The sequence below is a fragment of the Argentina silus genome, assembly GCF_951799395.1.
Source record: "Argentina silus genome assembly, chromosome: 4".
Classification (NCBI taxonomy): domain Eukaryota; kingdom Metazoa; phylum Chordata; class Actinopteri; order Argentiniformes; family Argentinidae; genus Argentina; species Argentina silus.
Genome location: NC_139658.1, coordinates 21,185,540 through 21,207,299, shown reverse-complemented (window position 1 = coordinate 21,207,299; position 21,760 = coordinate 21,185,540). Strand labels below are relative to the sequence as shown.

The 21,760-nt window shown below is 44.6% G+C and overlaps 2 protein-coding genes and 1 pseudogene across 3 annotated transcripts; 2 read left to right on the top strand and 1 right to left on the bottom strand.

The window, feature by feature from the left end:
- The first annotated feature begins 1,331 nt into the window (after nucleotides 1–1,331).
- Nucleotides 1,332–2,109, top strand: LOC310803992 (transcription factor HES-5-like; annotated as a pseudogene). Its single transcript has 2 exons — nucleotides 1,332–1,563; nucleotides 1,678–2,109. The product of its transcript is annotated as a transcription factor HES-5-like (transcript).
- Nucleotides 2,110–4,515: 2,406 nt separating this feature from the next.
- On the top strand, nucleotides 4,516–21,639 carry rtf2 (replication termination factor 2). The gene is made up of 9 exons (XM_083669034.1): nucleotides 4,516–4,662; nucleotides 5,308–5,402; nucleotides 5,774–5,867; nucleotides 6,067–6,206; nucleotides 6,788–6,866; nucleotides 16,360–16,470; nucleotides 16,746–16,800; nucleotides 19,984–20,058; nucleotides 20,616–21,639. Exons 1-9 carry the CDS (start codon nucleotides 4,594–4,596, stop codon nucleotides 20,807–20,809), a joined length of 912 nt encoding a protein of 303 aa, XP_083525160.1. The 5' UTR covers nucleotides 4,516–4,593; the 3' UTR covers nucleotides 20,810–21,639.
- On the bottom strand, nucleotides 10,048–14,886 carry gcnt7 (glucosaminyl (N-acetyl) transferase family member 7). The gene is made up of 6 exons (XM_083669037.1): nucleotides 14,858–14,886; nucleotides 12,701–13,004; nucleotides 12,239–12,586; nucleotides 11,632–12,055; nucleotides 11,440–11,535; nucleotides 10,048–10,844 (listed from the first exon to the last, which is right to left on the bottom strand). Exons 2-6 carry the CDS (start codon nucleotides 12,920–12,922, stop codon nucleotides 10,567–10,569), a joined length of 1,368 nt encoding a protein of 455 aa, XP_083525163.1. The 5' UTR covers nucleotides 12,923–13,004; nucleotides 14,858–14,886; the 3' UTR covers nucleotides 10,048–10,566.
- Nucleotides 21,640–21,760: the final 121 nt, after the last annotated feature.

Sequence of the window (21,760 nt, the reverse complement as noted above, 5' to 3'; positions counted from 1 at the left end):
ACAAACTAAAAAATTAAAATACATTTATCCCACAGTGCTTTTTATTATAATATCCAGTAACCATCACCCCTCTGGGATACATCAAGTATTTATAATTTAATTGAATAATGTGATAAAATTACTTTGGAATCTGAATCTACATGTATTATCTCTACCATGCTCTATGAGTTAGTGTGGTTTCAGCCGTTTGGAAACAACAATTACTGAACATTTTCATATTAAAATTCAACAAACAAAATTCCTCTCCCTATGCCCTGACCTTCCAGGGTAGAGGTCCTGAATCTATTATCCCACAGGGGGTCTGTGAGTGAGTTCTACTTGGTTTCCCACACTCTGTCCATTCACTGCTCTCAACAGAGGAACAAAAGAAGTGTGTCTGGTTGACCATCACATTAGCAGTGGGGTCGGGTTGGGGGTTGAATCCAGTCTCTGAGAGTACATTATGCATAAGATATATGCATATCTTAAGGAAGCTTTCCGTGTATGGCAGGATAGTGAAGACGCGATATGGAACATACCTATCATTAATGAAACTAAAGACACTGCAGGACTAGGACCCATTTGCTCCTGCAAGTGATTTATTCGTCCCAGTTTAGATAATGATGTATTTAGTTCAGTGTCTGTCATTTCCATTCAAGATCTCACCAACACCACAGCCAGAGGCACACTTTGGGAGGAAAATCTAAAGAGGATAGCTTTGGGAGAGATATCTAAAGATACCAGGAAATCTAAAGATACCTGGAGATCTAAAGATACCAGGATAGCCAACCTGGCAGCATTATACTTCAAACCGCCAAATTATGCTTTGAATGCACTTTATTTTATATACAATCATTTACCACTTATTTCAGTCCATATAGTTCATGTTGATTGTAATCAAAGCAAAACTGTAAAAGAAAATATGTATTCAATAGTTCTGAACAATAAAACTTCTGTCAGTTAGAAAAAATGAAAATATTTGGTGATATTGCTCGAAATCCATGAATGAGATAAGCAATACTTGTAGGTGTACAATCTGTTTTGAAGTGCTTTGCTAACTTGCACAACATCATAACGTCAGATATGTAACAATCAAGATGGATCAGGTATCACCAGTTGTGTTGTTGGGCATCTGGGTCAGTCTCGCACGTGTATGTTGTGATGATGAGCGTGTGCTCTGTCATTGATGTGTCATTGATCCCAACATCAGGCAGCAGATCTGCTCTCTCTACAGGGTCACCACTTTCCCAGATCCACACAGCGCTCTGTGGGTCTCTCTCCATCACCCCCAACCCCTCCACCTGCTCCCCTGAGACTTGGCCATTGTCCCCCCAGCAATAAGAGCATTGAGCATGAGGCAGCTTCACATTCCTCATTGTCCCCCCAAGCTCACCCATTGGCTACAGACTGTGAGAACCTCCAAATAGACCAAGACCCACACATTCATATGGAGATTTGGGACTATATATAAGAGGGATGGAGCCAGAAGAGATCAGATTCACTCTACACAGAGATCCAGCCATGGCACCGACAATCACTTCAGCAATGACCTACTCTAAAGAGCACCTGAGTCTGACCAACAAGGTAAATTGAATATTTAAATGGACATTTATGTTGATAGAATTCTATTTTGAATTTACTTAATTTATATGATATTTCAGAATAAGGTTATTAATGATTCCTCCTTTCTGTCTGCAGCTAAGAAAGCCAGAGGTGGAAAAGTTACGGAGAGATTGTATCAACAGCAGCATTGAGCAGCTCAAGTCCCTCCTGGGTCCAGAGATCCTCAACCAGCAGTCTGACTCCAAGCTGGAGAAAGCCGACATCCTGGAGATGACAGTTTGCTACCTGAGACGACAGCAGCAGAACAAGCCAGTGAGCTCCTCCTCCTGCTCAGCAGCTGCCAATCAGGGTTACTCCAGGTGTGTCCAAGAGATGGTGCACTTCCTGTCCAAGGATGAGGTGAAGACACAGCCCCAGAGAAGACTGCTGAGCCACTTCCAGAGCCTGCAGCCCTCCTCTGATAAGAACAGGAGGGAGAGTGACCTGCCTCAGCTGAGCTCCCCAGCCCAGCACAGCATCAGCAAAGAGAAGAGTCCAGTCAACAGCGCCCCCTGGAGGCCCTGGTAGAGTCCTACAGACTGGAGCTCCACTCTTCAGACAAACACATTAGACCATGTTGGTCTACTAAAGTCAGAGACTGCAATGAAAATAGGAAGAATTCTTCCTCTTGTTCTGCTTATGCAGGGGTTGTTTGAAAGAACTGCAACTCTTTCTATGAAATTGATTGCATTCATCAACACTACATTTTTGAAGTGTTGGCATCATATAATTGAGGTTACAGCCACTATGTAGGCAAAGCATAATTATGTTTATCATGTGTTTGCAATGTTAAAGATCAACATGATCTTAGCTCTAGTTGCCCTCTTTGAGGGCTTTCTGCCCATGATGGGTATTATATTCTTCAATCTTTCTGATTTGTTTCCTGATCTGTTTTAAGGTCAACATTTGTGAGAGAAAAGTTTATTTGGCTCCAACTACGTTTTTGTAGTGATATGGCCATATTGATATTATATTGAGCATCTTCGATGATGCATGTGTCATTTGAGTCAACTTGAGTTATAAGTAACATCCCTGTTCCTCCGTGAGGATCATCTACCCATACTGGGTATCATACCTGTTAATATCACTCTGTGATTAACTATCAACTGATCTGTTCTAAGATCAAAATGTTCCTTTTGTATTATGGTTTGTTTTTGTGAAACTGTGCATATTGTGTATGCTATTGGTGGGAGAAAATCAACTCTCTAATTCTCTAAATTACATATTCTTCAATGTTTGTTGAAACATTTCCATGTGTCTTTTATAAAGACATTACTTGTGTACCCTGTGCTCAGTTGGAGTGTCATGTGTCTTGGAGATGTGTCCAAGTTCTGCCTGTGATGTTTAATCACAATATTTGCCTTGAATAATTCACCTTATGTTAAGGTGTTGAAGTCGATGATAAATCAATAAAATGAAAAACAATCAAACTAAGTCATACATTCTTGTTCTTTATTTTACCATCCCTTTACAAAGATACATTACTGCGGGACGCAATACCCTATAGCCCGCGAACTCATGCGCGAGTAATGCGGAACGAAGGCTCTCTCGGCAAATCGTTCACTTCCAAAACGAGGCACTCTTGGCGAATGGGGTTCGCGTCTGAAACTTAAAACTGACCAATTAGCTCACAAAAACTTGGAACCAAATTGGAACTGACCAATGAGGTCCCAAAACCTTGCGACTGTGTGCCGAGAACATTCTTTCGTACTAGAATAGTACAATAGTACATTTCAATAGTACATTCACGTATGCCTGTACCTTATGGCTCATATCTGTATGTTATGGATGTATGCAACTCATAAATTTCCATGGGAAATATAAATATTAACACAGGTCGCATTATTGTGAAGTATGCATGGTCATATTGTGAAGTTATGCCGAATTTAAAGGGAATTGGATAGCTAACTACATTGCAGACCCATGTTCTCACGTGCAGATTGAAAGGCAAGGCAAATATCACGAATTGGGAAATAGACCTTACTGAGAAGAATGGTTAGCCCCTATGGCAAAAAAGAGAAAAAAGTACATTTTTAATGCACGCAATAAGCATTGCATTTTGTATTGAATCTGATTTTGATTTCTTCAAAATAAGAATAATTTATTTGGTATTCTTTGGTAACTATTTTTTTCCTACCAAATGCCAATACACACATGAGCCAATTCGGCTTTTCTTTGCCCTGGGAATAAATCATCATTGTTTTCTCAGTAGATGTAATTCCCCTTGCATGTATGCTTTGCATAAGGAACGTACCTGTGCGTTATATTGTATGCAACTCATAACTACAAGAGGAAAGAGAGACTAAATGTCCGAAGTGGAAAAAAAGGGGGGGGAAAAGAGCGCTTATCCAATTGAATACGAATACTGATTTATTCATCTCTGAATATCAATAAATACACGAGGCAAGTTTCATGTCATCTCATAATTTCTCCTCAATCCTATTTTATTTGTTGCCAGATGTTACAGAATTCAAACAACAGGGATACAGCCAAAACGGGAAGTGCATTGTCATGGTTTTATCAGGGCAGGAGAATTTCACCCTTTTAGGTTCAGTCAGCTAGAATGTTGTAAAGAGTGTATCTTGTGTTACTGAAACAGTCAAGTTGTTGCAAACAGTAGCTTCGCAATCCGATTTGCGACCTCTGACTTGATTAGGAGCGCTCCCTTGTAATACTGCTTGCCGCCCAGTAGATGGGGGTGTTTCCACCTAAACAATTACACTGCAGTCGATGGGGGGTCTTATTTTGCCCCCAAGACCCCAAAAATTCGCTTCACGAATTTGCGTGTCATCCTTCAACTGGGCTGAAACCAATGATGACAGGCTGAAACACGGCACTACACAGTACTAGCACTAGGGGGCGACATCCGGATTCATAGAACCTATAGCAACCCAACGCGCTTGGTGCGTTCCTTGTTTTGTTTACTACTAGTGACTTCCTTGTTGTCTTTTTGAGGAGCGTGAGAAGGCCAATTTTCATCTAAATAAAACACTTTCTGACCTATTGAACAACATGGGATGTGATGGTGGCACTATTCCTAAAAGGCACGAGTTGGTGAAAGGCCCAAAGAAAGTAGAAAAGGTTTGTAACGTTTTGTTCTAGAGTGATGTCCAATCTCAGCTAGCTAACGTTAGCTAATGTTGCTTATACGTTAGCCTGTAGCTAAACGTATGCACTTCTGGTAGCAGGTATCGTTTTTTATTTGCCAATAAAGAGATACGGTGTTTGTTTTATGACTGGCGTGTTTTACCGAGGCGTCTAGCTAGCTTAGCTGGCTAGCTAGACTCGGAATGCCCGAAACACAACGTTTTATGTCATCAAGATGATGTCGTAAAATGTTGTAGCTAGCATTAAACTGTTAATGTTGGAAGTTGGTGGTTATTGGAGCTCACGGAACACAGATATAGCTATCTATATGTTACGTCGGTGAAGTTACCTGCGTGCAACTAAATAAAGCTGCATACTGATCACGGGCTCCTAGAGAACAACAGACTGAGGAAACGTTGAGTGTTTGACAACGTTGTTTAAATCATTGGAACGTTTCATTCCATTCCACGCTGACCTCGATCTGAGCCACGACGCATGTGGTATATACACTAATAATAATAATAATAATAATAATAATAATAACAACAACAACATAGCAATAATTTAGCGAAGTGCAATCAAATGAAACTGTGCATGAGTAGTGTTCTAAGATGTTGACAATAGACGCGTGTCCCCCAGGTGGATAAGAATGCGGAGCTCACCGCCAAGTGGAAGTACTGCGCTCTCAGTCAGGAGAAGCTCAGACGACCCATTGTCGCCTGTGATCTAGGAAAGTAAGTTCGCTACTGTCTTCAGTTTGAAATCCGTTTACTTCTAACCTATATATCCCCAATATATATATATATATATATATATATATATATATATATATATATATATATATATATATATATATATATATATATATATGTTACAATTGCTCATTATAAACAGCTAACTTACAGAGGTATATATATATATATATATATATATATATATATATATATATATATACCTCTGTAAGTTAGCTGTTTATAATGAGCAATTGTAACATCAAAGGAATCCCTAATTGTTATTCGCATGCTTTTTACATCAAACAAATAATAGTCAGCTATCATTAGCCTACAATATTCCGTCTCATAGTCTAATCAAACGTTTCTTACAGGCTGTACAACAAAGATGCAGTGATTGAGTATCTGTTGGATAAAACTGGAGAGAGGCCAAATGTGGAAGCGGCAGTACACATTCGTGGTATGAAGGTACCGTATGATGAAATACTTATTCTCACATTTCTCACACTAGTCCATACTGTATGTTCACCAGAGGGCACACACTCCTTGTATTATTTAGGTATACAGTATAGTTGCATAGAGCAGCGTCTGTCAATCATGTACATAACTTAATTGTGTGTGTGTGTGTGTGTGTGTGTGTGTGTGTGTACGTATGCTTTCGCCTCAGGATGTGAAGGAGCTGAACCTGACTGATAACCCTGTGTGGGAGGGAGAGAGGGTCAACACTAAAGGAGACCGTTATGAGGACATACACTGTGCCATGTTTATCTGTCCTGTGGTCGGGCTGGAGATGAGCGGGAAACACAGGTAACAGAACCCGCAGCTGTGGTTTAAAGGGAGACTCAGCGATATGGCATAGCCACGAAATAGCGGGGCGACTACTGGCAAAGATAGTTAGCATAAAGCAAGACAATTCACTCAGCAGCCTTACTGTCATGCAGCTATGGAGTTGCTGAGCAGACAGAATTGCTAGTGAGTGAGATGTCTTGCTTGGGTGAATCTGAAACATCTCTAATTTGTCTAACTTCCCATGGGGATGTCATATCGCAGGGCCTACCTTTTTAGAGCTAATACTCGATCAGTGATTACTTGTCATATATTCATATATCCCCTAACTTAGCCTACCCTTTTGACAGACATTCTTTGTGAAGTTTAATCCTTGAATCCATCCAACCCAGTGTGCCATTGATTATTATTCCCCAAGATATTGCCATCAAATATTTAATCAGTGATGCCAGAGAGGCTGTGATTTATCATCAATATTGTCACAGCTAGGGGGAGTTGTTAGGCACAACGTGTTCCTTTGGTTTTATAATCGTGTCTGTCTGTCTGTCTGTCTGTCTGTCTGTCTGTCTGTCTGTCTGTCTGTGTGTCTCTCTCTCTCTCAGGTTCTGTTTCGTGCAGACCTGTGGCTGTGTTTTTTCAGAGCGAGCCATGAAGGAAGTGAAGACTGAAATCTGTCACAAGGTAGTACAGCTATGACCCCCACAATCACAACCCTAGCTCTGTAAACAGCCCCGAAACCTATGAGCCTGTCATAACACCAATAAACACACCCGTAGCTCTCCTGTGAATGTGCAGACTACAGTCACTATTTTAGATAGAGGTTGTAACATAGGACTTGATAATGGTGATTGGGTCTGTTCTAATATAGATTGATCAGCCTTAAGGACTGTGTGTGTGTGTGTGTGTGTGTGTGTGTGTGTGTGTGTGTGTGTGTGTGTGTGTGTGTGTGTGTGTGTGTGTGTGTGTGTGTGTGTGAGAGAGAGAGAGAGAGTGTGTGTGTTTTGTCACACTCTACTGCCTTAACTGTACCTGTAGATCAGTTTGTTTTCTCTCTAGTGAATGAATAACTCTGAGGTCATTTGGTTGCACTGACTGGCGCGCACACACCCACACCCCCTGTTAATGCATCAGTACCCTGCCTTGATACGAATGGTGATATGAACTACAAGTCTGCCGGTTTAAAATTGACATAAAGACAGTGTGTTTGGTTTAGTAAGCAAACGTAAGCTTTTGCCTTGTCTAATGCACCTGTTTGCCACCTTGGGTAAGGTAGACATAGTCAGCACTATGAGTCTCCCCTCCTCTGTCTTCTCAGGCTTTATTGAGTAGGCTTACTCAGTAAGTAGTAGGCTCAATCTACATCAGGGGTGGCAAACCCGTCTGGGTCGGGGACGCATCGGACCAAATGCAACCTCACTCGGGCCAGAAAAAAAAGATGTTAGTAAAATTATTACAATACTCTACTTTTTATTACAGTAGACTATGCTCCGCCTACACTCAATGCCTCATTTCCACACAGCTCAATATTACAGTGTTACAGTCGCCTACCCAAACTCAGACCAATGCCTTATTTTCAAGATAGGTTTATCTCTGGTCATCTGAAGGTTGGAAGTAAAAATAGAATTCATAATTAATTGACCAATATACTTTTAAGTCCATTACAAAGATTTGTTTATATTACATGTACAATAAATAGCTGAAAGTAAGAGTCTAACTTTTAATTCATGTCCTCCAATCAGGGGAGGGGGTGGTAGGGATTACAAAATGGAGACATTATGCAATCAATGCTTTCTGATAGAACATGATTGCGATCTTCCCATTTCAAAGCATTTTTTGGCGGGGGGGGGCGGGGGCGGATGGGCGCAAATCACCTGCGGCCTGATTGGACCGTCCGATGGGCCGGGCCTTTGACACCCCTGATCTTCACGCTAGGAAATACATTAGAATTCATGGGAAACAAGGCACACAGGCAGGAAGCTAGTTAATGCCTGTGTAAACAGCAAGGGGGGGCTGATCCTGTGCTGTGCTATTGTAACCCTGTTTACACAGAGGCATTTCCTGGTAAATTACCAGTACTGTTGTCGTTATAAACTGAGCTGGAACACAGCATACTGCTAAGACTTGTTACTGATACACGTAAAGGGTCTGTGTAAATGGAGCCGGTGAAATGCTGGTAAAGTTATATGTATTTGATTCCACTCTTATCCTTCACCTTAAGTGATTGGCTGATGCTGTGCTATATGAGGAAGCTGATTGGCTCATGCTGTGCTATATGAGGAAGCTGATTGGCTCATGCTGTGCTATATGAGAAAGCTGATTGGCTGATGCTGTGCTGTGCTATATGAGGAAGCTGATTGGCTCATGCTGTGCTATATGAGAAAGCTGATTGGCTGGTGCTGTGCTATGCTATATGAGGAAGCTGATTGGCTCATGCTGTGCTATATGAGAAAGCTGATTGGCTGGTGCTGTGCTATGCTATATGAGGAAGCTGATTGGCTCATGCTGTGCTATATGAGAAAGCTGATTGGCTGATGCTGTGCTATATGAGGAAGCTGATTGGCTCATGCTGTGCTGCGCTATATGAGGAAGCTGTCAGATGATGATAACCAGATGCTGCTGCAGTGGTCCTGGCCACAGAGCACCAGGTCATCTCGATGCCTCCCTACTGGGGAGTTAGCACTGTTGTGGTCCTTTTCGCGTGGGAAACTCTTCTGCTGTGGAGGGAAAGCAGCACGACAAGAGATACACACTTTATATTGTTGTACTGTACTAGTGGGGCTTTCTACACAAAACCACACATCGTTGTTTTTATTGATTTGTCCTGATATGACCTGTTTTCAGTTTCCTGTACAAACAGACAATTGTATCTTATCTCATCTTATCTGGGAACAGTGTCTATCTCAGAGGATACAGCCGACTAAGAGTTCTCCACTGGCACCCGTGGCGAATAGTACTTAGCAAGGCAAGGTTAACATGTTTCTGATAACCTTATCAAAAAACAAATTGGCTTGATGAAAAGACAAAGTTGGGAAATCGTTTATTACTAGAACTCTCTTGAGTGACAGTTGCATCACAAGTAGAACAATGGATAGCCTGATCAGCATTCTCAGCCTATCTACGTTTCAATGTAATCACAAACGGAACACGTTGGCTAAAGCTGCCAGGAAATTAATCCCACTGTATTTACTGCAGTTACACAAGAGAGTAGTGTTTGTCAGATAGACAATCCTTTACATATATAATCCAGTGTAACAAAAAAATAAATAAACAGACAATTCAATATCGTCTTTTAAAATGGCAATGTTCAGTAGTTGTCTCCTTCATCCACTGAGGTGCCTTCTAGTTAAGCTTGGCACAGGTTGTTGCCATTTATATAATCAGACAGCCACATCCATAAGACTATTTTTTTGCCTGTCACCTGTTCTGCAGCCTACAGTATGTGATCAGGTTGTATAGAGATTGAAATACAGAGTAAAGACCAGCAGCAGAAAGTACTAGCTAGCAGATGACTGGCGGTAGAAAGCAGATTTCATCAGGTGAGCTGTGTGTTGCTCTGTCCCCATGTGAAATGATGAAATTAGTGAACCGAACCCCCGCCCCCGCCCCCCCGTGTGTAGTACCCGAGCTATCCTATGTTGGTTGTGTTGTGTCTCGCTAACTGTTTTGTGACTTGCTAGTTGTGTTGTGACCAGCTAGCCTTTTCTAGTTGTGTTGTGACCAGCTAGCCTGTGCTAGTTTGTGTGACCATGCTAATATTGTGTTGTGACCAGCTAGCCTATGCTAGATGTGTTTTGACTGTACACCACAGGTCTCTAAAGACCCAGTGTGACGCAGAGATGGGGGATTGGTGGTTGGTGTGGGAGCCTTGGCGGGGGGGGGGGGGGGTGGGGGGTGAATTCCTGAGTGATTCTAGTTGCGTCATCCTATAATCCTTCTGCCCTAAGAAGTACTCTGAGCCTATTTTTAACCAGGAAGCGTTTGAGGACAACCAAGACATGTCAATATAAAGTCTCCATGCTCACTGTGCTATCAGCCTTCTAGGTTTGAGAGGAATGTTAGATTGTGGTTGGAAAATAGCCCAAGATAGATATCGTATTGGGTGTACTTTGAAGTTCCCTTCTTTGGTATCAATCCACTTTTAGCTTTCGCTTGCGTACTGTGTAAGCATATAATTAAAAATCATAAAATAGACAATTCACATTCAAGATATGGAATTCTTAGTATATCGCACTCCCTAGAATTCAAGGCATTCTATTCTGTATGTGGTTGCACCTAGCTTGGAACTTAGCGCACCAACGCATGCACCAGGGCCTGTAGATGTTTCAGAAATCAATGTCTGTTATGGAAGTCCAGCCTTATGGTCAGGAAACCAACTGCCCCTTCAGAATCCCAACGTAGCGTTGAAGAGACTGGAGCTGCTGTTTCTGCTGGTGGCGGCGGCGGCGGCGGCATTGGCTTGTCTGAGCGTGGCCAGTAGCCATGACGACTGTATGGGCACAGTGGCTTGCCGTAGCACCTTGTCCCTGTGCCACTGCTCCAGGCAGTCCAGAGCTTCTGGAAAAGTCCGGCTCTCGAACTTGTTGGCGAACATGCTGTTCCGCTGGATGATCCAGTCCAGGTCCTCCAGGCCATAGATGCAGATGTCCCTCACATAGCGACCTGGGGAGAGACACATCAATGTAGATTCATATTGTTTAAAAGTATATACAGTCCCCCCTCCCCCCACCCCCCCCCCCCCCCCCCATCTTTTAAAATGGCAGTTATTATTATTTGAGTAGCTAATGTCCAGAGAGGTGTTTCAGCTCGGTTGTGTTGCGACTGTAGACTAGCTACAGAGAGAGCAGTAGAACGGATATCTGATCAGAGCTACGTCACTCCCCCCCTCTGTGAAGGTGGCTGGAGCCGCCAGTGTACGTTTACAGCGGCCTAATCAAGTTGTGTTGTGGCTGTAAGCCGTAGAGTAAAGGCAGAGAGGACAGTAAAGATACAATCAGCAAGGAACACGAGAAACAGAGGACATCGTGTCACAGGATCAGCGTGAACCCTGTCATCTTCTGTTGGGTAAATCTTTCACATCCTTATCAGTCACCCCACCTGGAGCCAAGGAGCAGAAGAGGTCAGGTAAATTGATTTATACAGTAAGTGCATAGTTCCAATAGCCGAGAGGAACAGGTATGGGGAGTTGGTTAGATCCCATAGGTTAGAATAGCGAGCGCAGGACGTATGGTTGGACGGGGCGTTGTTGTAACTGTACCTTTGCAGCCGTTGTGTGCGGTTCCCTCCTGGTCCCTCCACTTGATGGCCCTGATCTCTCCATCCCATCCTCCCATTACATGGCTCCCTGGGGCCTCTAGGAGAACAGTGTCCATCCACAAAATATTATTTACCCCACCCCAACACCCTCCGTACTCTAACCCCCTGCCCTCCCCACATCCCTAGACCTTACCTGGTATGTGGTTGAGTGTGACCCAGAAGTGTTCGTCTGGGCTGAAGGTGTCCCTGGACCAGTGCAGTAGATCCCTGGCTGTGGGGCTCTCCAGCACGAACTTCACAAACCCCCGTGTCAGGGCGTAGTAGGCCGTCCCAAAGTACACCTCGAGCCCTCTGGGTGGGGGCCGCTTCCTCAGGCCCTTCCCCCGGGGGACCACGTGGGACCCCCTCACCTCGCGGTGCTGCAGCTGGGTGCGGTGCCTCATGGCTGGGGGCTGTTTGATCCCCGGGGTCATGTTCCTGTCCCGCCAGGCAGGGCTCTGCAGGTAGCGCACTAGCTCCAGATTGGTCTTCACTGGGAAGTCCTGACCGCACAGGTTGATCACCTTCATCCAGCCCACCGGAGATCCCACCAGGTCCCTCATACAGTTGATGTCTGCCTGAGTAGAGTGGGATTGAATATACAAGTACTTTATTTGTCCAGTTGTTACCACAGAAATGTAGATTATATATCCGGAATCTGGGACCAGCAGCCTATCAGTCACCAGTTCAAAGACCCCACATATTTTAATACCTGTTCCCGGGACTCGAACCGGCAACCTTTAGCCAACCGGCAAGCTTACCTGGAGGCGTGAGAAGCCGGCGTAGGTCACCGTCTCGCTGCGGCTGGAGAGGAACACGTTGGGGAGGCAGCCCAGCAGGGTTGCCACGGCGATCCGGTAGTGACTTGGCGCCTTGGCGTCCACGTGGACACAGTACAGGTTCTGAGGGGCGTAGATGGAGCGCAGCAGCCTGACGAACAGCTCCAGCTCCTTGTGCACGGTCAGGATGAAGGCTAAGGGGTAGTCCTCCTCCTCGCGGCTCAGAGGCTGGGTGATGAAGTGGAGTTCCCTGGTCAGGAGAGAGCAGTCCAGGCTTCCCCCTGTGGCCCTGTCCTTGTCCCCAACCATCATCTGCAGATACCCCTCCACCTGATGGAGATACAAGACCTTTATTACCTTCAGTGAATACATAGATAATGGATGGATGGATAGATGGATTGATAGACAGGTACTGTATATAGTACAATAGAATAGACTCTTCACCTGGCAGTCTCTGCGTGCCCATGTGGTTCCCGGGGCAGTGAGGGCGTTTGGCAGGACAGCCTGGCAGAGCTGGGAGAAGGGCCTGCAGCCTGCTGGCGCTGTGGTGCTGGGGCCTTGAGGGTATGTGGGGGTCCGGGCACTCAGGTAGATCACTGAGCAGATCACTATGCAGGTTCCCAGGCACAACAGGAAACTGCACTTGGCCCCTTCCAGCTGTACCATAATAGTCCAGCACCACACAGACACACACACACACACACACACACACACACACACACTCACACCACTGCCGTAATGCTACTTCCTGCAAGAGAGGACATAGGTTAGTTAGTTACCCCCGGCAACACAAGGTCCAGGTCTGAGAGAAGGTTTATAGAGAGAGACAGGCGCTACCATGCTACCTCCTACAAAACACCAGAAAAAAGACTCTTTGTGAAGGCGACAATAGCTGGCCTGGCCGGTTTTATAATCTTGAGAGATTTATTGTTAACTCATTGCTGTTCTGCAGTGCCGGGGTTTGTGTCTACAGGTGTTTAACGACCAAGCAAAGTCCACTCACATATAGAGAGCTGCCGGTAATCGGAGATCGCAAACAGTATGTCACATGATACAAGCCTTTACAGAGGAAGTATAAAGACATGCACACACGCACATACACACACACACACACACACACACACAAAGTAAAGACGATTTCTGCCAGAAATGGGGTGGAGAGGAAGTTGACAACAGTGGATGCACCTACTCATTTTCACATAGTCTAGACAACAGTGTGCAGATCTCTGCAGATTATCCTAAGCTTCTGTTGATACTGCTAACATCTGGCTGCTGGCTGTGAGGAGAGAGAGCTGCACTGCCTAGCTGCTTCACTAAACTGTCTCGCTGCACTGCCTAGCTGCTTCACTAAACTGTCTCGCTGCACTGCCTAGCTGCTTCACTAAACTGTCTCGCTGCACTGCCTAGCTGCTTCACTAAACTGTCTCGCTGCACTGCCTTGGTTGAGATAGGGTTCTGTCTTGTCTGTTATTTATCCACTGCTTATGAAAGCTCTGTGGCCAACGTTCCTGTTGGATCGGTCTTGGGCCACAGCGCCTGATGTTGTTTGTATTTACGCCATTGAAGAGTAGAATACCCAGCACACCAAGTTTCTCTTCTTTCCCCCAGCGGAATTAGTGTAACAGCACACCGGAGAACGCTATTCCCCAGAGGCTAGCTAATGGTGTTATTGGTTGAGACCTGCCATAGACCCCCCGTGATTGGGTGACAGAGCTGCAGTGGGGATTTGGACATTAAGAGTCTGTCACAACAATGTGTGGATTCCTAACAACATTTCCAGGGTCGCCCTTGGCAACCAGAACAAGCCATCGTGACATCAGAGAGAAAAACAAACAAGATTGTCTATAACCAAGACAAGTTAGAGATAAAATTATTATCCTCAGTGGTTTGTAGAGAGAGTGTGTGTGGATTGGGCATTAACTTCATGTCGTTAAGGTTAGGCATTAACATTGAGTTGTTAAGGTTAGGGGAAGTTGTCAGGGGGAAGGCATTCGCAAATATTAGTATAAGCGCCAACAATTAGCAAGAATTTCTACCTCCACCTCCTTATGCACTGTTCTGCCTTCCGTATTTACCTGCCAGTATAGCCAGATAACATGTTCACACAGATCGTGTTCTTTGGTCTGCAGAAACGTTCCCAATAATAATTTAGAGATTTGGGTTGGGTCATCATCACAATCTCCGCTTCACATTAAGGATTTGCTTAAAACTCCACGCTGCATAGCCCACTAGCACAGCACACTGCTTCCATTTTGATTCAGAGAGAGAGAGAAACAAGCCTATTTTATCACCTCTACTAGTCACAGATGCAGAGAGAGAGAGGGAGGGAGGGAGGGAGAGGGAGAGAGACAAGCCTATTTTATCACCTCTACTAGGCACAGATACAGGGAGGGAGGGAGGGAGGGAGAGGGAGAGAGAGAGACAAGCCTATTTTATCACCTCTACTAGGCACAGATACAGGGAGGGAGGGAGAGAGAGGGGGGGGGGAGGGAGAGAGAGGGGGGGGGGGGGGGGAGAGAGAGAGAGAGAGAGTGAGTGAGTGAGGGAGGGAGGGAGGGAGGGAGGGAGGGGGAGAGGGAGGACGATAGGTTAGTAAGTTACCTTAACTGCTGTTTAGCCGGGGGTCCCTGTCCTCCAGTGTGGATGAGGTTAAACATTAGCTCCTGACTGGAACATGGCGCTGTGGACTGGAGCCAGGAGTCAAGCCGAGAGTCAGGAGATTCAGGCCAGACACACACACACGGTAGCCGCCATGGTGGTCAGAGGCACGCCTGGAGCCGGAGCAGGAGCAGGAGGGTGTGTGTTGCCAGGCGGCACTCTGCATTTGTTGCGGTTGTCCAAGGCAGCGGGTGGTTCGCGATGCTGCTGAGTGTAGGTGTATGCGTGTGTGCGTGTGTGTGTGTGTGTGTGTGCGCGCGTGCGCGTGCGTGTGTGTGTGTGTGTGAGAGAGAGAGAGAGAGAGCGTGTTTATGTGTTGGTCGTCTCTAGTCCCTGCATCTGTGGCTAAGCTGCTTCCTCGGCTGCATCTCCCTGGAGACGAAGGACGGCCCTGCCTGGTTACAGGCAGCTTCACACACACACACACACACACACACACACATGCGCGTGCATGCAAATGCACACAGACGCAAATACACACCGGCAGCCTTTTTCTAACAGTCTCCTCCCACCGCTCAGTCTTGCTCTCTCTGTCTGCCTCGCATTCTCTCTTTCTGTGTCTATTTCTATTTTTCTCTTTCCATCGCCTCTTACTGTTTCACTCTCACTGTTTCACTCTCACTGTTTCGTTCTCTCTCTCGTTCTCTCTCTCTCTCTCGTTCTTTCCCCTTCTCCAGAGCTCCAGTCTCCTCCTTCTCCTGCTGTAAGCAGTCCAGTAGTGCTAATGGTAGCATGGAGCGTCCTCTGTTGCTCCTCTCAAGCTCAGTCCTCTCCCCTTCCTGAGTGAGCTCTCCTCAGGTGGCCGTGGCCGTGGCCGGCTTGGCTCTCTCCCCTGAGAGACTGGTACGCTGTTTCAGCTCTGGCTCGCTTCTCCCCTGCGAGGGCTGGAGCTGGTGCTGGTGGCGTTAGCTAATGCTAGCTAGCGACAGCCCCAGTGTCAGCCGGCAGTGTTTGTCTGCTGCTCTGCTGCTCTGCTGCCCTGCTGCTCTGTGTCCTGGTGCCTGCTCAGCCCAGCCCAGCCAGTGAGATTAGCTCTCTTGTGTTAACACACCACATGGCCTGACCAGAGGTCACCCCAACACAATAGGTCCCCTGCTGGTGGACACCGCTTTTGTGAGAGAGAGAGAGAGAGAGAGAGAGAGAGAGAGAGAGAGAGAGAGAGAGAGAGAGAGAGAGAGAGAGAGAGAGAGAGAGAGAGAGAGAGAGAGAGAGAGAGAGAGAGAGAGAGAGAGAGAGAGAGAGAGAGAGAGAGAGAGAGAGAGAGAGAGAGAGAGAGAGAGAGAGAGAGAGAGAGAGAGAGAGAGAGAGAGAGAGAGAGAGAGAGAGAGAGAGAGAGAGAGAGAGAGCCTTCATAGGTAAACATTCTTGTGTTTATTAAAGTCCTTTGAGGAGAAAAGGACAATTGCTACTGTTGGGAGCTAAAATTGATCTCATCTCTATTCTAGTGTGGCGACCCGTTCAAAGATGGAGACCTGATTGTTCTGAACGGAACCAAAGAGGATATGGACAAACTGAGGCAGAAGATGGAGGAGAAGAGAGCCAAGGCCAGAACTAAGGTGGGCCATCATCATCATCATCATAGAAGGACAATTATATAAGACAGTATTCATTTAAGATGTCATAAAGGTCACATTCTGTAAGATAATAGACATATTTGATAAGGTCGCATGCACAACTAGGGCTGGTTATTCATTGTGTCTCACTGTAGGGGCAGTTCTCTCGATGATGTATAAGCTACTTCTGATCAGCAGAGTAGTTCTGTCGTTGCTGTTGAAATTACTGACTTTTACTGTTTCTTCTTCTTCTTCTTCTTCTTCTTCTTCTTCTTCAGAAATCAAAGAAGAGCAAAGCTCCTGAGGCCGTCTCCAAGCCTTCAGACTCCAAAGGTACGGTAGTAGACCTCTTTCGTATGAGCTGTTGTTTTACATTATTACAACCACAGTAGGGTTCGTGTCAGTGCATTCAGTCTCCATCCTACCTGTGGTTTATGGCTGATATAGTTTATGGCTGACAGTGACCACACGGGAATGGGAACAATAATATCAACAGTCATTTTTCCGTCCATGCAAAGCCTGACCTCATTAGGATAATTCTATTGAGCTGCTCACATGAATGTCATCTGTCATCATTTGCAAGTGTAAGCATAGTTGCAAAACTTCTAGGCAATGTCCTATTTAATCAAAATAGAATATTTATATTATTTTATATATCTATATCTATATACTGTACCAGTCAAAAGTTTGGACACAACTTGCCAAGAGTGTGCAAAGCTGTCATCAAAGCAAAAGGTGGCTACTTTGAAGAATCTAAAACATAAAACATATTCTGGTTTGTTTAACACTTTTTTGTTTACTACATAATTCCATATGTGTTCCTTCATAGTTTTGATGTCTTCAATATTAATCTACAATGTAGAAAATAATAAAAATAAAGAAGAAATATATATATATATATATAAAGAAGAAATATATATAAATAAAGAAGAAATATATATATATAATGTTTGCAGCGACGTGGCAATATTAGGCATTCATTTCGAGTGGTTAAGGTTAGGGTGGGCATTAACTATGAGTGGTTAAGGTTAGGGTGGGCATTGACTATGAGGGGTTAGGGTGGGCATTAACTATGAGTGGTTAGGGTGGGCATTAACTATGAGTGGTTAAGGTTAGGGTGGGCATTGACTATGAGGGGTTAGGGTGGGCATTAACTATGAGTGGTTAAGGTGGGCATTAACTATGAGTGGTTAAGGTTAGGGTGGGCATTAACTATGAGTGGTTAAGGTTAGGGTGGGCATTAACTATGAGTGGTTAAGGTTAGGGTGGGCATTAACTATGAGTGGTTAAGGTTAAGGTGGGCATTAACTATGAGTGGTTAAGGTTAGGGTGGGCATTAACTATGAGTGGTTAAGGTGGGCATTAACTATGAGTGGTTAGGGTGGGCATTAACTATTTTAGATTAGATTAGATTCAACTTTATTGTCATTGTGCAGAGTACAAGTACAGAGACAACGAAATGCAGTTAGCGTCTAACCAGAAGTGCAAAATAGCAGGAAGTGCAATGAACAGTATTTACAGGTAGTGCAATATATGATCAGTAGTAGTGCAGTATGATATAGTATAATATAAGCAGTATAATATAGCAGTGCAGTATAGCAGTATGTGAGTAGCAGTAGCATTATAGCAGAATAAATAGTTACAGTATGAGTGGTTAGGGGTAGGCATTAACTATGAGTGGTTAAGGTTAGGGGTAGGCATTAACTATGAGTGGTTAAGGTGGGCATTAACTATGAGTGGTTAAGGTGGGCATTAACTATGAGTGGTTAAGGTTAGGGTGGGCATTAACTATGAGTGGTGAAGGTTAGGGTGGGCATTAACTATGAGTGGTTAAGGTGGGCATTAACTATGAGTGGTTAAGGTTAGGGTGGGCATTAACTATGAGTGGTTAGGGTTAGGGGTAGGCATTAACTGTGAGTGGTTAAGGTTAGGGGTAGGCATTAACTGTGAGTGGTTAGGGTTAGGGGTAGGCATTAACTGTGAGTGGTTAGGATTAGCATGAGGAATAGCTTCAAAGTGATTAGGGTAGGTAAGTTATCAGCGGAAGGTATTAGCAAGAATAACAAAAATTGGCAAACAAAACCACAAATTATTCTCTATCTTCGCTCTGATATTTATGTGTTATTATGTGATGAATAGGAATCCGTTTGTGTCAATAGCTATGAGAATTACATCTTATAATATGACGAATAGGAAAGGTGCTTGAACATCAATGTTTACAGGTTGTGTGTGTGTGACTTATCTTGTCCAGGCTTGTTGACGTGGCAGAAGTACACAGTACATCAAATCCCAGTTATTTATTAACTGAAGACACTTCTGGAAGCCTACTTGGTATTGATCTACCGAGATATTACTGGAACACTACCACAGCAGTAAATGTGTCATCTTTAAAAGTGCTTCCCATTGGCCCCAATAAGAGCCAATTACCAGAGACATTTTTTTTTATTTCAAACTGGGTCATGCAGACTACTGCGACGTCACAGTCACCTACCCTGAACTGGGTTTAGGGTAGATTAACTCCACAGTTCTCCTCTTCATCTCGACCCAAGTATGGTCACAAGTCATAGCACTGTCAGTGAAGGGTGAGAGACTGTCCTTTCCGAAGGAAGAAACAGGGTTAGACTGTTATTCTCAGAACAGCAGGTACTTTTCCGGACTGGCTATGTGGGTTTCTGGCTAACTGCCAAGGCTCCTCTCTCTCCACACACAGACACCTCCTACACCTACATGTCGCTTTTCCACTAGACCGTTGTGCTTCCACCAACCAGGGTAGTTCTGAGGAATTGGGGTTTGGTGAAAACATGTGTCATCACGAGTTTTACCCTCAAACCAGCATGACCCGAATCGAAACAATAAATCTGTCAAGTTTTCCTCAGTAACATGACTTTTAAACTAAGAGTGGAGTTGTGTGGTTGAATGTGTTACTAAGGGTTTATATCGCGTCTTCATGCGTTTGTGACATAACAGGTAGCAGTCCCATACACTAGCCAAGCCAAACAATGGTAGAAGGCAGTACATGCCAAACCCTACCCCCAAACCCCGCCCAAGTCCCGGGCCAAGTCCCCAAATTCTCCCCAAGGGATTTTTTGGAGCTCAGAGATGGAAACACGAAGGACCGAGACTTTGGGCCAAGCACCAGTGGCAAAAGAGCCAACAAAATGACTTTCTAACTAACCCCCACCACCACACGTAGAAACCCCACACCCTAGCACTGTGTGGTTTCCTGTTATGACGCAATGTAAGAGAGAATGTCTTCTGAATGTCTCTTTGTGGTTGTTATGTCATCTGTCATCACACTAGAATAGAAACTGATGGAGCCCTGTGCTTCCAAACCACCTTTACTGAAACATTTCCATCCGCGGTGGATTTTTATCTGACATTAATTATTTTCTTAATCTTGTCGTTCAGGTTTTGGAACACGAGATGTCTGAGACGTGAATGTGACATACAGTATATACCTGTTTATTCCTGTTCCTGTGTGTGTTAATCACAATTGTTTGTTTTTTATCTCCATAGAAAATCCAGAAACCCCCCAAACGGTGTCAGCAGAGGGTAAACCCACACAGAATGGTGATGAGAGCAGCCAGTCAGGTAGGTTACCATTCAGACTAGTCAGGTAGGTTACCATTCAGACTGTAGTCAGGTAGGTTACCATTCAGACTGTAGTCAGGTAGGTTACCATTCAGACTGTAGTCAGGTAGGTTACCATTCAGACTGTAGTCAGGTAGGTTACCATTCAGACTAGTCAGGTAGGTTACCATTCAGACTAGTCAGGTAGGTTACCATTCAGACTGTAGACTGCAGCCAGCCAGTCATGTTCAGACTGTAGACTGACAGTTCATAAACCAACATTGTGGTTTCTTCCATGCTGGTCATGGTGGTTCGAGTCATGCTGGTTTGAGGGTGATTAGAAGATTAGCAGATAGATGCATGTTTAAATGGTGGTCATACAGGTCATATCAGCAGCATTGTTCTCTCAAACCCTGTACATTTCTAATGGGTTCTCTCTCTCTCTCTCTCTCTCTCTCTCTCTCTCTCTCTCTCTCTCTCTCTCTCTCTCTCCCTCTCCCTCTCCCTCTCCCTCTCCCTCTCCCTCTCCCTCTCCCTCTCCCTCTCTCTCTCTCTCTCTCTCTCTCTCTCTCTCTCAGTCGCTGGTCCCTCTGGCTCCTCCAGCTCCTCCAAGGGGCTGTCTTCCATCTTGCCTGTTGGCAGCAAGCGGTCCGTCCAGGACATGGAGGAGAAGACAGAGATCTACAAGTCTCTGTTTACCAGCCACAGCTCTGCCAAGCGCACCAAAGACCAGACCTCCAACTGGGTCACACACACACCCTACCACTTCTAACAGGGTACACACACACACACACACACACACACAGAGATTGTACCTACACCTCCTAGCATTTCTAGAGGCCCTATTTCAATCTATAGGCTCTTCCCACACCTCCCCACTGCTGCTCTATCGCCCCCTAGTGGTAGCATGGAGGCAGCACACACAACCAAGTGCTCCTCTGTTTTCGCAATGAGAAAGGAACGTAGATCAGGGCTGCGTTCGGATTGTTTAGAATTGTCTCTTTTCTTGTAAGAAATGCTACGAAAGAGGTCAAGGAGAAGTTAAAAGGAAAGGAAAAAGATCGCATTTTCTGTACAATCGGAACACAGCCGAGATCTCCCGGTGTCGCGCCTTGGTGAATCAATCCATATAATTATTATCTTTTTTTTTCTTCAGCTGAATTCATTCATGTTAGTTATTATAAAGGTCTTTCCTTTGGTTTTTGGTTTTGTATCTGGATGTGCATCTAACAAGCCATTATTGTACAATATAGCCTACCCCTTGATTCAGGTCTGATATACTGTGTGTGTGTCATATCTGGTCAGTTTATTATATAAGGGGGAAATAATTTAGCAGACTTCACCTTTAGTAGTAACAGGCGTTTTATTGGTGTGATTTTATAATGTTCTTATGGTTTGCTTTGTGTGCTTAGTATCTCTATTCTAAACAGTGTCCTCTTGTATGTACGAATAAGAAGATGTGAAAGTGTCCGATGCATAAAGATATGTATGACTGATTGTTTTTGTTTATGGGTGTCTTTGAACGACTGTTTGTCTTGCATTGTGTTTGTTACCCCTCAAACAACATGGAAATAAAGACTACGTCCTTTTACTGAACATGAACCATTGGGTGGACCACATTACATTACATTACATTTACATTACATTTATGGCATTTAGCAGACGCCTGTATCCAAAGCGACTTACATCAAATACATTTGACTAAGTAAGTGAATCATCTATC

Bases quoted from the DNA above. Each gene is read 5' to 3' on its own strand.
- gcnt7 (XM_083669037.1), bottom strand. From the start codon at position 12,922: ATGGTACAGCTGGAAGGGGCCAAGTGCAGTTTCCTGTTGTGCCTGGGA. The intron at 11,536-11,631 runs GTAAGGTCTAGG...CTGTTCTCCTAG, and splicing joins CACACTCAACCACATACCAG to AGGCCCCAGGGAGCCATGTA. The intron at 10,845-11,439 runs GTACAGTTACAA...GTCTCTCCCCAG, and splicing joins CGCACACAACGGCTGCAAAG to GTCGCTATGTGAGGGACATC.
- rtf2 (XM_083669034.1), top strand. From the start codon at position 4,594: ATGGGATGTGATGGTGGCACTATTCCTAAAAGGCACGAGTTGGTGAAA. The intron at 4,663-5,307 runs GTTTGTAACGTT...CGTGTCCCCCAG, and splicing joins GCCCAAAGAAAGTAGAAAAG to GTGGATAAGAATGCGGAGCT. The intron at 20,059-20,615 runs GTAGGTTACCAT...TCTCTCTCTCAG, and splicing joins TGATGAGAGCAGCCAGTCAG to TCGCTGGTCCCTCTGGCTCC.